The 12203-nt window shown below is 43.6% G+C and overlaps 1 protein-coding gene across 2 annotated transcripts in view; it reads left to right on the top strand.

Moving 5' to 3' along the window:
• RAB6A (RAB6A, member RAS oncogene family) overlaps positions 1–12203 on the top strand; it is a 60079-nt gene that overhangs the window by 29275 nt on the left and 18601 nt on the right. For both annotated transcript variants that reach the window (XM_064505237.1, XM_064505236.1), the window contains exon 2: positions 7599–7657. In XM_064505237.1, the coding sequence (XP_064361307.1) occupies positions 7599–7657 (59 nt within the window). The remainder of the gene's footprint in view (positions 1–7598; positions 7658–12203) is intronic.

Below are 12203 nucleotides of genomic sequence, written 5' to 3'. Positions count from 1 at the left end.
GTTATTGATTGTGTCTGGCTTTCTAGAATTGCTTTCCTATGTAGGATGCCATAAAAACTGCGTAAACTGCCAAAAAAACCTTCCCATCTGGTTGGGGCTTTTCCTGATGATGGACCAAAACGCATGCTGAACCTTCAAAGAAATACATAACTACTGAAATGTTTTTCGTCGGCAAGTTAGCCGCAGATTCTCCCTCGCCCGTGGTTCCTGTCTAGTGCAATAACGTAGCTGCTAGTTTCATTTGTCCAAGAGCTCGCAGCTACCGTCGGACATGGCAATACTGCTGGGAGGAGATTCACTGGACTCGCTAGTCAGGCCGCTCGAGGGTCCTCTTTGCTGGACTCCTCCTGAAGCTGACGGATTCACTGTAGACACTTTAATTGCTTTTGCTGGTCTTTGTGTCTGTTTGATCTAGGCTGCAAGCTTTAGTCTATTCATTGGTTTTAGATGAATATCAAAAATAGCAAAATCATAGAAGTGAATTACCTCTGTTCTCTGGGATGAGGGAAATAAAAATATATTCATGGTAGAAAATGATGGAACATCTCAAATTACTAAAACTTTTATTAAAAGCTGCTGTTTTTCTAGGTCTTGGGGTTTTTTTCCTCTTAACTCTCTGCACGTTTGAAGTTAAGATTCTAACAATCTTAAATTTCTTCTCCAAGAAGCAAATCTGTGTAAAAGGACAAAGTAAAACTTCCAGCCTAATTAAAAATCTAGATTGTGAATAAATTATCTTAAATGGTTGAAATGGTCTCTCTTTTGTTGGTATATAAAGAAGCCATTGCTGCTTTGGGGTAAAGCAAGAACCGCTGAAGTCGTGCTGAGGTGGCTTGCACTTTTTTTGCGGTGTCAACAGTACAAAATGCTCCTATTTCCTCGAGTCGATGGCAGCAGCCAGTCAGTCCCAGAAACAGGGCTGGAAGGGCATCCTGCAGCCGGTTTTATCTGTGGTAGCCGAAACATATTTGGAAAATGTGTGATAATTGTGCATTTGATATTACCTGTTGCAATAATAAAATAGTGACTAAAATACAGTCACTTCTTTTTACTGAAAATACCTGAGCTTTTTTGTAACCAGATTTTGTATTTTTTAGTTGTAACCAAAGCTACATATTGCGAGTAGAATTAGGCATGTATTTCAAGAAGTTTTATTCTTTGCAGTTTTTTTCTGGCTTTTTTTTTAGATATACTGGACACTGACAGATACAAAGTATTGGATCAGATAGCCCTTTGGTCTGATCTCATCTGGCACCTTGCATCAGGAGAGAAATGGCAGAATAAAAGAGGCTTGACAGCAGAGCAGAAGTGAAATCAATGAAAAATACCTCAGGGTAAAAAAAATTTCATGATTATGGCATTGAGTTAGTGTAAGGGGTTAGACCACATGAGCTCTCCCTGGACCTCTGCTCTGCGCGACTGGATTTGATGCTATCTTCCGAGCTCCTCAGCTTTGATTATGAATGAACTTAATCTTATTGGGAATTTGTTAGATGAATGCAGTCGGCTGGCTCTGGCAGGGTCTTCAGCATAATGAATGAGTTTTGTTCATTGCTTTGGGGGGGACTGGGTAAAATTTCCATAGCATGACAGTGAAGGATAGAGGAGGATTATAAAAAAAAAACACACACACAAATAAACCCCTGCTTTAATCACTTTAATTTCTGTATTAAGAATTCTGGCTGACGTATCTAAAAATAATTTTCTTGAGTACTGGTTCATACAGATCACTAAGTCAAGTATGAACTTCCCCCTTTTGGGGGCTGCTTTGAAAATAAAGCCCTGAAAATGCTTTTCACGCATTCGTGATTCAGTACATTGTTTTTAGCTGTGCTTTTTCCTCTTGTTGCCTTGGTGTTTTTCTCTAGCTCTGGACTAGCCTGTTCTCTTATCTCAAGCATTTGATTTTTTTTTTTTTTTTTTAAATGTCTGAATTTCCATGGTTCTTTCGTGTATGGACTCTCAAGTATCAGCAAAGCACGTGACTGTGAAACTTGGTTGGAGGCCAGCAGCTGAAGTATCTTTGGCTTCACGGGGAAAAAAAAGGCTGTTCCTTGTGAGCACCTCGATTCCTGCCGGTTAAGCTATGTTGTGGTGTGTCCCAGGAAAGAAGTATCTTCAAAAAACTCCCATTGAAGATGATGATAAGCTGCCTAAATTAGGAAAGGAAATTGTAGTGTCACTGGGATTTGTCCCTTCACCGCGTGTCCTCCAAGAGGCCTTGCAAAGGGAAGGGGAAACTTTGGGATTACACCCTTTGTTTCTGGTGACGAATGACCTTCTCATCTGGCGTCGGCAGGAGGCAATTTGTATTGCCTAGCAGGCCTCCTCCCTGCCTGGCTCCCACACGAGTCTCCCCTGTGACTCGTTACAGCACGGAGCACTGCCAGCGGGAGCCCATCGCCTGCGTCCTGCATGTGCTGGCACCGGGGACTTGTTGGTACGCCCTATTCATCAGTGGCGGTGGCTGCTGCCGGACGCGCACGTCACCAGCGCGCTGTCCTGCTCGGGAGGCTTCGCGTGCTCTCCCAAGAAGCAAGATGAGCGACCTTGAAATCTCTCCAGTAACTGCTGTCAGATCAAAGTTGCTCGAACTATGAGATTAGTGTATTGATTTCGTCTTGTAGATGAATGCGCTTTCTGAAATAAGTGCTAGGCGGTGGCTCAAGGCTTGCAGACAAAGAGTATCGATCCAGTTGACTCAATTAGCTGCTGCAGGCTTTGGATATGGGCCCGCGTAGTTAATGGCAGCTTAGCTGATAGAAACTTCACACGTTAGCCGCTCAACTCAATTATGTGTCTCACATACTTTGCTGCTGTTATCACCGATTCAGTGGTTGATTTAGAAAGATACTGGTATTTGGACATCTAGTTATGCTTCTGCGACGAGGCAGTTGTCAAACCTTTCCTTTTAGGACTTTCCTATTGTGCATATCGTTTAGGCTAGCCTACTTCTTGTCCCGTAGGGTGCTGAAAGCATTGTGATTTACCAACATAAATGGAGTTGAATGCTTCTACGTACTGCCTTCTACAGTAAAACACTTCTTTCCCTCTCCCTCCCGCAGGATAAAAAACATCATGCAGACCTCATAGAGTGTTTTAAGTTCTTTGCTGTTTAGGTTTAATGGTTAAGAAGATGAGTTAAAGTGGCAGCCTGCGGAGTAGCTAGCTCAGTATGGAAGCCACCAGCTATCTCTAGGTCCAGACTTTCCCAGAGCTGCTACAGCTGAAGACGACCATCCAAGCAAGTAAGAGAGGGCTATACACTTAAATCCCCATTGGAGTCAGTGCACACTGATAATCTGTGCCCTTGTTTAAGCAGTGGTACCTGAGCTGCAGCTGCATGCATAGGAACCGGTTAATGTTTGCTTTCTGTTTTTGTTGAATTGGAAGGACTGGCTTGCAGGAGTAGAAAACTCTTCTCATGAAACCCACGCCCCTCCTGTTGCTCAGATAGCGGCAGAATAGAGGAGCTTCCAGAACTGGTGTTCAGGTGCAGTATTGGAACAAAAAAAACCATTTTTTTGGTTAAACACTTACTTTCTTACCTTTCATTGCTTCAAAAAATCCTCGGATGCTTTGTGTGTAAATCCCTACGATGGAATGACATCTGACCTCAGCTCTGCATGCCGAGAAACGAAGACTCCACTACTTTTCCATTTATTTCAGAGTTCAATGTCCTTCCCAGTTTATAATCACATGCCTTTTGTGGTAGGAATTTGTTTGGACTCAGCTTTTAGCTGTTAAATCTATGAGGAAGGAAAAAAGAGGCTAGAGACCACTTTTTCCTTGCTGCTTTATCAGTCACCTTTCAGTCCTTCTGTGAACTGTGCAAGCTGAGCTCTTTCTCAGCTCTTGAATTGTTTTAAGTTGTTTTTTTCCTCATTTCCTGTAAATTAGCCTTAAATACGTCTAGCAGCACTTCCTTCAGTGTTCCAGCCAAAGCTATGTCCTGAGATAAAAACAGAAAATAAAACACCACCATTCTCAGTATTCCTGCCCTCCCCTCCTCCCCGCACTGATTTTTCCAGGGATAATGTTAACGTTTTTTGTCCCAGCAGCATAGAAACATTTTGGCCTAAAGGATGTTGTATGGTACTGCATGGCCAACTAATGTCTTGGACGTACTTGCACTGAAGTTGTACCAAGAGATTAATTTGCAGGCTCTCCCGAATTGATTCCGCCTTCGAATTTAATAGAAAGTAAATAAAAATATGTAACAGAATGGGATTCAAACTCTGCTGTGTACCCTCATTCAATAAATTGGCAATTCAATAAATTTGGCAGTGTTTGGGGAAAGTGGAATTAAACCTGTAAGCAGCTAGTACTAGTACTAATGTGACAAGGTGCCCATGGCCGTATGTAAGAACCTTGTTTGGGAAAGAGATGTCTTCAAGCTGGAGTGAATTAAGACACTTTATCCAGTTGTGGGTTGCAGCAGATATTTAAATTTAAGCAAGCCAAGCTGCACCCTATTTCCCCCTCTACCTCCCCTTTTGTGTGCATGAGTGAAGGCACAGTGCGGAAGCTCAAGGAATAAAAAATATAAATTTTAGTGTTTCTAGAGTGAGATCGTGGTGCGCAGTGGGAAGGCAAATATTGCTAGATTTCAAAATGCTCTGAGCGTGTTCTTCAGGGCTGTGACTAGCAAAGCATGTTATTTTATGGGGTTGATTACTTTCTGGAAGTGCAAGGGGAATGTAAATTTATTTGCTCTGCAGCAGTGCCTATGCGAGGAAAAAACGGCTTGTTCGTGGTGCTGCCAAGCCATTCCTAAGTTTTATGACAGGCGCTGCAGCGGGAAGGTATTGGATCGGCTCATCTCTGTCCCTTGGGGATAGTCGCTGTTGCTCTTTCTAGGGTGAAATCCTCCCCCCCCTTAATGCTTGTGGCTGTTTGTCCCGCACCAGCCTCCCGCTCTTGTTCCATAAATCCCCAGGATAAATCCTGAGCACTGGGTTCAGGAATCCTGCCTCTCTGGGATGCGTCACTTCCAAAAAATCTACCCCTTGAAGGGAATATTTGCTTTGTCTCTGCAAAGGCACCTTTTATAACATTGTGGGAAACCCGATTATACCTATGGATTTGGAATGGATTTAGAAAAAATTAACATGTAGTGATTCTCCAAGAGCAGTATGTGTCTCCTGCCCAGCCCTGGAAATGCAGGTATGGTCGGACATTTTCTTGCAGCTCTAGATGGAGCAGAAGATGTTGCAGACCCTGCAGACTGTTTGCTACCACCTTTCTGCCGGAAACTGTTCTCTTCATGGACGAGCTGCTCCCTAATACGCTTCATGCTGCAACAAATGAGACACGCTGACGTGGTTTTCCCTGCCGGCTTCGTGGTGGGAGACTGCAGATTCAAGCTGAGGGGTTTCTTGTTTGTTTTGCTCTTTAAAAAAACAGCTGGAGGTGATGAATTTTTGAACAGCTTCAGCTGTTAGCTAGATGAGCTACGTACAGTTAAGGGTATTTAAACAAACATGTTGAGATGAGGCAGCTTCGGAGGTTCTGGTTCCTGTATATTCTTGCTTGTCCGTTCTAGGCGAGGATGACGTGGAATAGGAAAAAATTATCCATAAGGCATGAGTTATGCTTTGCCCCAGCTCAGCTGTATCTTGGTTCTTACAAAGTGTAGCAAGGAGCTGTTGTGACGATGATTATTTTAAACCGAACCTCCTATTGCTCTTCTTTTAAGGTAAATGAGGTTACGGGGTAGTCCGATACCTGGCCAGAGTGCTGCAAAAGCAGAGTTACTGATACACGCAGCGTATGTAGGTCTTGATTGTGAAATGAGAGGTTTGACATGAGTTAACATACCCGAGGTTTAATTTGACCAGGTTGAGTGGCAATTACTGAGATGTGACAGCATCATAAATGGCCTTGGTATGCTAGAGACCGGCCAAAGGGAAGGTTTTGCCGTGGTTTTTTGCGCCGTCGGGTGTGCCCACGTATACTGCACTGACACCTTCTGCTTGCAGTGCTGATTTGCTCCGGATGCTGAAAAGCCCTTCGTGCCGACACGAGGCGGACTCAAAATGGCAAATACGCCAGTCGTGAACAGCAGCCGTCCCTGGGGCGGATCGTGGCATGGGGATAATGGACATTATACCACATGGTGGTATCGCAGCCCGAAGGGAGTTGTTCAGGACGACCTCCCTCCCGTTGGGGCCAAACGACCAAGTTCGTGATGCCCTTGGACTGAATTAAGGTGAAATGACACCAGCCAACCAGTTTTAAGATTTATTAACACAGAGATAAGGCATGTGGTCAAATAGGATCAGCTAGCTAGACAAGTCCCGTGCCACATGTTTCAAACAGATTCAACAAAGGAGAGGGAAAAAGAGAGGGGGGAGAGAGAGAGAAAAGATATCACCACCCGTGGATCCAGCGTTGTCCCGTTGGTCCTCTTCCTTTGGGAGTCTCAGCAGTGGGGGGGGGGTTGCTTCCGTCTGGTGGTAGGTGGGTCCTCTTCACACAGCTCGAGTTGGATACCTCCGAAGAGGGGCCCCGAACAAAGAAATCCCTGGACAATTATACCTTCCAGTCTAAGCTCTCCACCCCACCCGCGGTAGTTTGGACCAATAGTAATTTTCTGGGTCTGGGGTCTCCTGCTCCTTACTGGATCTCATCCTCGTTCCTAGGCAGGCTGTTTTCTGCTGCAGTTTCTTCCACAGGTGTGTCTCCATTCCTCGGGTTCTGCTATTGTCTCTCAAGGTCCTGACAAAGAGATGGTAACTCCAGCAATTAGCACTGTTTCAGATGCAAATTGCTGGTAACTCCCTTATCATTCCCGCCTGCACCAGCTCTGGGGCCCTTTCTCACCGAACTGTAGGGAGTGTGGCCTAAGGCTTCAGCAAATTTAGCCACTCATGCCAAGCACGTTTTATAGAAGTTGTGCTAAAAACGGACAATGATTTACAGTCCAGATCCCAAAGTCTCTGCCCGATTGTGGTCTCGTTCAGTGCAGGCTCGGTGTGTCCAGGGTGGTCGCAGGGAGACCATCTCGGGGGTCGCAGCAGCCCAGTCTGCCAGGGACAGATGGCTTGTTTGGGGTTATGGCCTGCCTGCACCCCATGCACCAAGAAATGTTTAAGGCAAAAAGATTCATTCATTGGTCCGCCACAGGTGGTATGCGGAGTGTGGTATTGAGGAGATCTGTAATAAAACGTAGTCTAAAGTGACATAGCTCTTTCAGTTCGTAAAAGAAATCGGCTATCTTGTTAACACTTTGCTGCAGAGGTTTTCAGACCCATTCTGTTTGTTCATGTAATTCAGCTAAAATTTCTGAATGACTTGGTGGAAACTGGAACAGAGGAAAAAGAATCAGTTTTGGCTTGAAACATGAATATTTAAAGTGTAAAACTGATGCTCAGGAATGATACGGGAACCTGTCTTTTTTGGAAAAAAATGTGTGCACTGGTGACTCTGCAATTGCAAAGTCAAGTGCGTGCTCTTTCTCCTGTGGGAAGCTTAGTTTCCCAGTGCAGATCCGTGGGACTCGATGAGTAAAACTCCTCCTGAAACCGCTTTGAACTTGTTTCAAACTTGCACTGAAATTTGTTCCTTGAACCTTTTTTTTCTTCTTTTTCTTTTAGTCGGGAAGACTTCCTTGATCACCCGGTTCATGTATGACAGCTTTGACAACACCTACCAGGTAAATTAATCCATCATACTGTCTTCTGTAAGGTCCCTCTATTACGATGTCTTCCATTGCAGGACGAATCTGTTTGACTGCAGTGAATAGGAGTAGGTACGTCAGCCAGATTCTTAACTGCTGAATCTCCAAAGCTTTTTAGTTGAAAAACCTTTCAAAATAGCATTTGTGTTACGTTCTGCTGAAGTAGCTTCTACGCTACTTGTGGCAGGATGGTCTGTGGTTTGAAAGGATAGGCCTCTTATGCACTTCTAAGTGATATCAATTAAGGCTACCAGGTTTTTTTCAGCGTTTGCTACCAGACCATCACAAACCAAATGTATCTGTGGGGAAAATCTAGCAGGTGCTAGGCTCTTCTAAAAATAATAGTGATAAAGCTGAGCCCCAAGAGGTTCTGTAGTGGAGTGAAGAGGCACTTGTGGAGTGTAGGACCGCGCGTAGTTTAGGACGCTATTTTATGCTGCCCTCGGAAACAAAGACCACAAAACTTTAAACGAGGCTGGGATTGACAAGAGGGGCCGGAGGCAGTGGTCGTCTCTTATTCTCTTGGCCCTGCAGCCCCTCGCTGTGTAGCGTTTGCTGACAAGTCAGTTGAAGCTGAGCCAAGCTGTTAAATTCTAGGGGAGCAATTATTGTTGCTAACCCGCAAGTTCTGGGATAAGCCTGAGACGACAGCAATTTATAAAAGTACACCATGAAGCCAAAAATGGGTCTTCGTCAAACAAAAGCATGTTTCATGAGTTATTTACAGTTAGTGACGTTCTGTGTATGCTAAACTGAGAAAATCTGTTCCCTGAAGAATGTGGAGGCATTTTTGGGGGTGGGGAGGAGAAGGTAATAAAAAACCCAGCTGTGACTTTTCTGTCACTTAGTGTCTATCCAAATATCTCTTGTTTAAGTCTCTTTACCCATTAATGATTTTCTTCCTGTCTCTTCAGTAGTTTTTCATTGCTGCTGCTAGGCAAGTTGGACAGAATGAGATGCAACTTCTCACTTAATGACAGGAGAAGCAAAGCTTCTATGGTGTAGGAGGGCTAGAGTACACATCATTGCTCCCTTGGGAGCAAACATCCTTTCAAATTCTACCCACTGTAATTACATGGACATGTGAATGCAGTTTTTATTTAATCTGTTTTTTTCCCACAGTATTTTTCTTTCAGGTCTACTCCTTTTCTCTGTGGAGCTTACGTCCCAGTTTTTTCTTGAAGAGGTTTGACCCTCTGTGCTGTATGATAATATAGATGTCTCCATGGGAAGCTGGTCTGACAAATACTAAATGATTGCAAAATGGATGAGTGGGACTTAAAACAGTGAGAAATCTTAAGGGCTTGCAAGATGGCTTCAATTTACCTATCATCAATGCATTTCTAGTTTGAGTATTAATATACTTTGTATGGTGTCATTCATCCAAAGACCTCTATTTTACTAAAATCATGACTGAGATAGAGAAATGTGTCCTATTTTTATATAGCTGGAAGAGAGAATGCGTCATAAGTTTAAGTGATTTGGCCAGAATTGCATGACATGTTAGTGGTCAAGCCAGAATATAGATTTCATGCCCAGTATTATTTAGAGAGCTCTTAAAGCCAAGGACTTGAATGATAATATATGTCAAGCTGTATACATGGTTAACTGTAGCTGTATGTTAGCTGATGGGTGATTTGTTCTTTCTGGACATTTCTGATAAATTTTGAATGCATAGTTTCTGAAAGCTGCTGCCACCTATCATTTGAAAAGGGTTTCGCATGCTCAGCTGGTGAAAATGGAAAGCTGCTGTTTAATAAAATCAGTGCTACTCATTAGTTTTCTTTTGCTTAGTACTAGATAAGAGGTAATTGGATGTTGCCCGTAGCTTATTAATAAGTTGTTTTCATGAAAGCAGCATTTGTGAATCAACCGAGAACTCCCTGTACTTCGTTGAGGAGTCCTAAACACCAGAAATAAAATTGTGCCATTGGTACTGTGTATTTTACCAGGAATGACTCCTCTCTGTGGAAGTGCTGGGAGAGATTTTCCTTGCTCTGTGGCACTGTATATTACGTATAATGAAAGACCAACAGCAGCAAACACATGATGATTCTACCTCTGTTATGCAAGAGGAAGATTTTAGGCCACGCTTTCCTTTAGCTTCAGCCTTCTGTAGAAGGAGAGAGGACAGGGCTGAGTTAAGGCCCTGGCCTGTGACTTGAAAGAAAACTTGGGGTTTAGTTCTTGCTTTGCCTCAAGGCTTCCTTGCATGGTCTTGGGTAATTCTGTGTTAGCAAGTCGAGTCTGTAAAATGGTGTAACGACACTTCCTCGCTGGGCAGTAGTGTTGCGAAGATGGATTAAAAAGCGCTTTGATATGCGTACGCACAACCCCATCTGTAGTACGGTGCACTTGGGCTTGCTTGTTCTGCTTGTGTTTTTTTAAATTTGCAATTGGGCCTTGCGGTACTTCACATCTTGTTCAGAACCTGCCTAATTTGTTTGATCTATGCATTGCACAGCACTTTGCAAGTGGAATAAACCTGCCTTTGTCATAATTATGGTAGTTATCTCATGCCCATGTATCTTTTTCCCCATCCAAAAGTCCCCTCATACTTTGCACAGCTTTTCCATGTAACTGGTCTGTAGATACCACTGCAGCTTGAGTAAACCAACCTTTTTTGCTCCTCTTGTAAAAATTGTGACACAATGCCTCTTTGTAGTTTATTTTAGTAAAAGTTTGGATTTGTAGAATGGCTGAATCCTCTCCTTGACTTCTGCTCTTGCTGCTGCTTTTTATCATCATGATACGCTTAGAAGACTGGACAGATGGACAAATGTGTTTTGCTGTAAGTTCATTCCACGTAGTTCTCAAAGATTGTGATGGCCAAGATCAAGCGTAGAAAGGGTGGCAGGCCCGTTACTTTCATGCTGCAAGAAGTCTGGTCAGTACAAATATATCTTTATTGCCAAGACGTAATATGTGTTTTGTTCTTGGCCTCTCTGTTTCCTGTAGCTGGAGCGTTGGGATGCAGGAGCCTCGCTGGTCGCTCAGCATTTCCACCAGGCTTGCAGAGACTTTGTATTGCGGTGAGGGGGCTTCAGAGCTCTTGCTGCTGCTGTGCAGCTGTGTGGGAGGAATGGCACGAGGTTCAGGCTGTGCAGCCCATCTTCCAGCTCTTTCTGAAAGCTGAGAAAACCTGTTGAGCCTCCCAGATTTGCAGTCAGCCAGAACGGGATCCTGGTATATATGCTGCAAGGTCTTAATGGGTCTGGTAGCTTTTCTTTTTTCCCCCTCTGTAAAGGGAAATCAAATAGATACAAGGGAGAGCAGAAACATCTTTGAGGCAGTCTTCAGAAGCGTTGCCTTCACGAGAACAATAGCACACATGAGCAGAACGAAGCATATTGTTGCACCAGTCTGTTGAGGCCTCTCCCCTCATGCCTTTTCAGCGGCACCTCGCCGAACTGGTAACACCACTGTTCTGGATGGCAAGTGAAAAACCCTGGGCAGCCATGCTGAGACCCTCTAGTATTTATCCTTCTCTGTCTCTGGTACTCCAAAATTGCTGTCCTCATCCAGCTAGGAGAGTTTTTCTCATGCATTATATTTAGCTGCAAATGGAAATTCAGTTGGATTGTTCAGTTCTAGGCGTTTTTTTTTCTTTTGCAGCTCGTTTTCATGTATTGATCATGAACTGGCTGGCTGCATTCTTTTTTCTTACCACCTGAAATCCATGGCCGAGTACAGAGAATTAATTATGGGGAAATATACTGAGGAGATGATATAAACCCAACAATTCAGAGCATATACAATAAAATAGAATAGACTCTCCATTAGACATCCCTGCTTCCCTACTCCAAAACAGTTAAGAGGTTGGATCAGGACTCTTTGCCCTAGCTGAGAGGATTATCCATTATCTGTGTGGTGTGTGTGTTTATTTAGTAATTTTTCATTAAACCAATCTGTTATTTGGATCATCTTCCAGGCTCTGTCGACACTGCTGAGTTTCTCTGCTGCTTGAGAGACTCAATACTCTGAAGTCAAGGCAGCCTTATAGCCCCAGTGCATCAGCTCTGTTGTATCCCCAACAAAACAAACTCTTAAAATTTGGATCACTCCCTTAAAAGGGCTTGAAAAGGGGATGAAGGTCTGAGATTTCAGAAGCAGTTCCTGAAAGCACTTAGTTGTGTTTTCCTTTCTCTTAAATATTGGGGTGTTCTCTGAGAAGCTCCCACTGGTGTCTGGCAACTTGAATGCAATCATCTTTCAGAGATATAGGTGTATTAAATGAGCTTTAGTAACCGTTGGGGTGTGTGTGCGCGCTTGCTCTCATGTTGCAGGAGATGCAAAGCTCTCCACCTTCATTTTTAACCTTTTTCACTGAGACTAAAATACATCAAGTTACCTGACAGTTGCAAAGGATGTCATGTGCCAAGATACCCTGGTTCAACTGACGGACGATAGCTTAAGTCTTGGCCCTATATGCACAAAAATCCTTGCTGATATCCATATGACTGTGTGGATTAATTATCCCTAAGCCTAATTTGAGATGTAAGGGGGTTTTGTGTGCTTTAAG

This window comes from Dromaius novaehollandiae, chromosome 1, assembly GCF_036370855.1.
Source record: "Dromaius novaehollandiae isolate bDroNov1 chromosome 1, bDroNov1.hap1, whole genome shotgun sequence".
Classification (NCBI taxonomy): domain Eukaryota; kingdom Metazoa; phylum Chordata; class Aves; order Casuariiformes; family Dromaiidae; genus Dromaius; species Dromaius novaehollandiae.
This window is presented reverse-complemented; position numbering and strand designations above follow the sequence as displayed.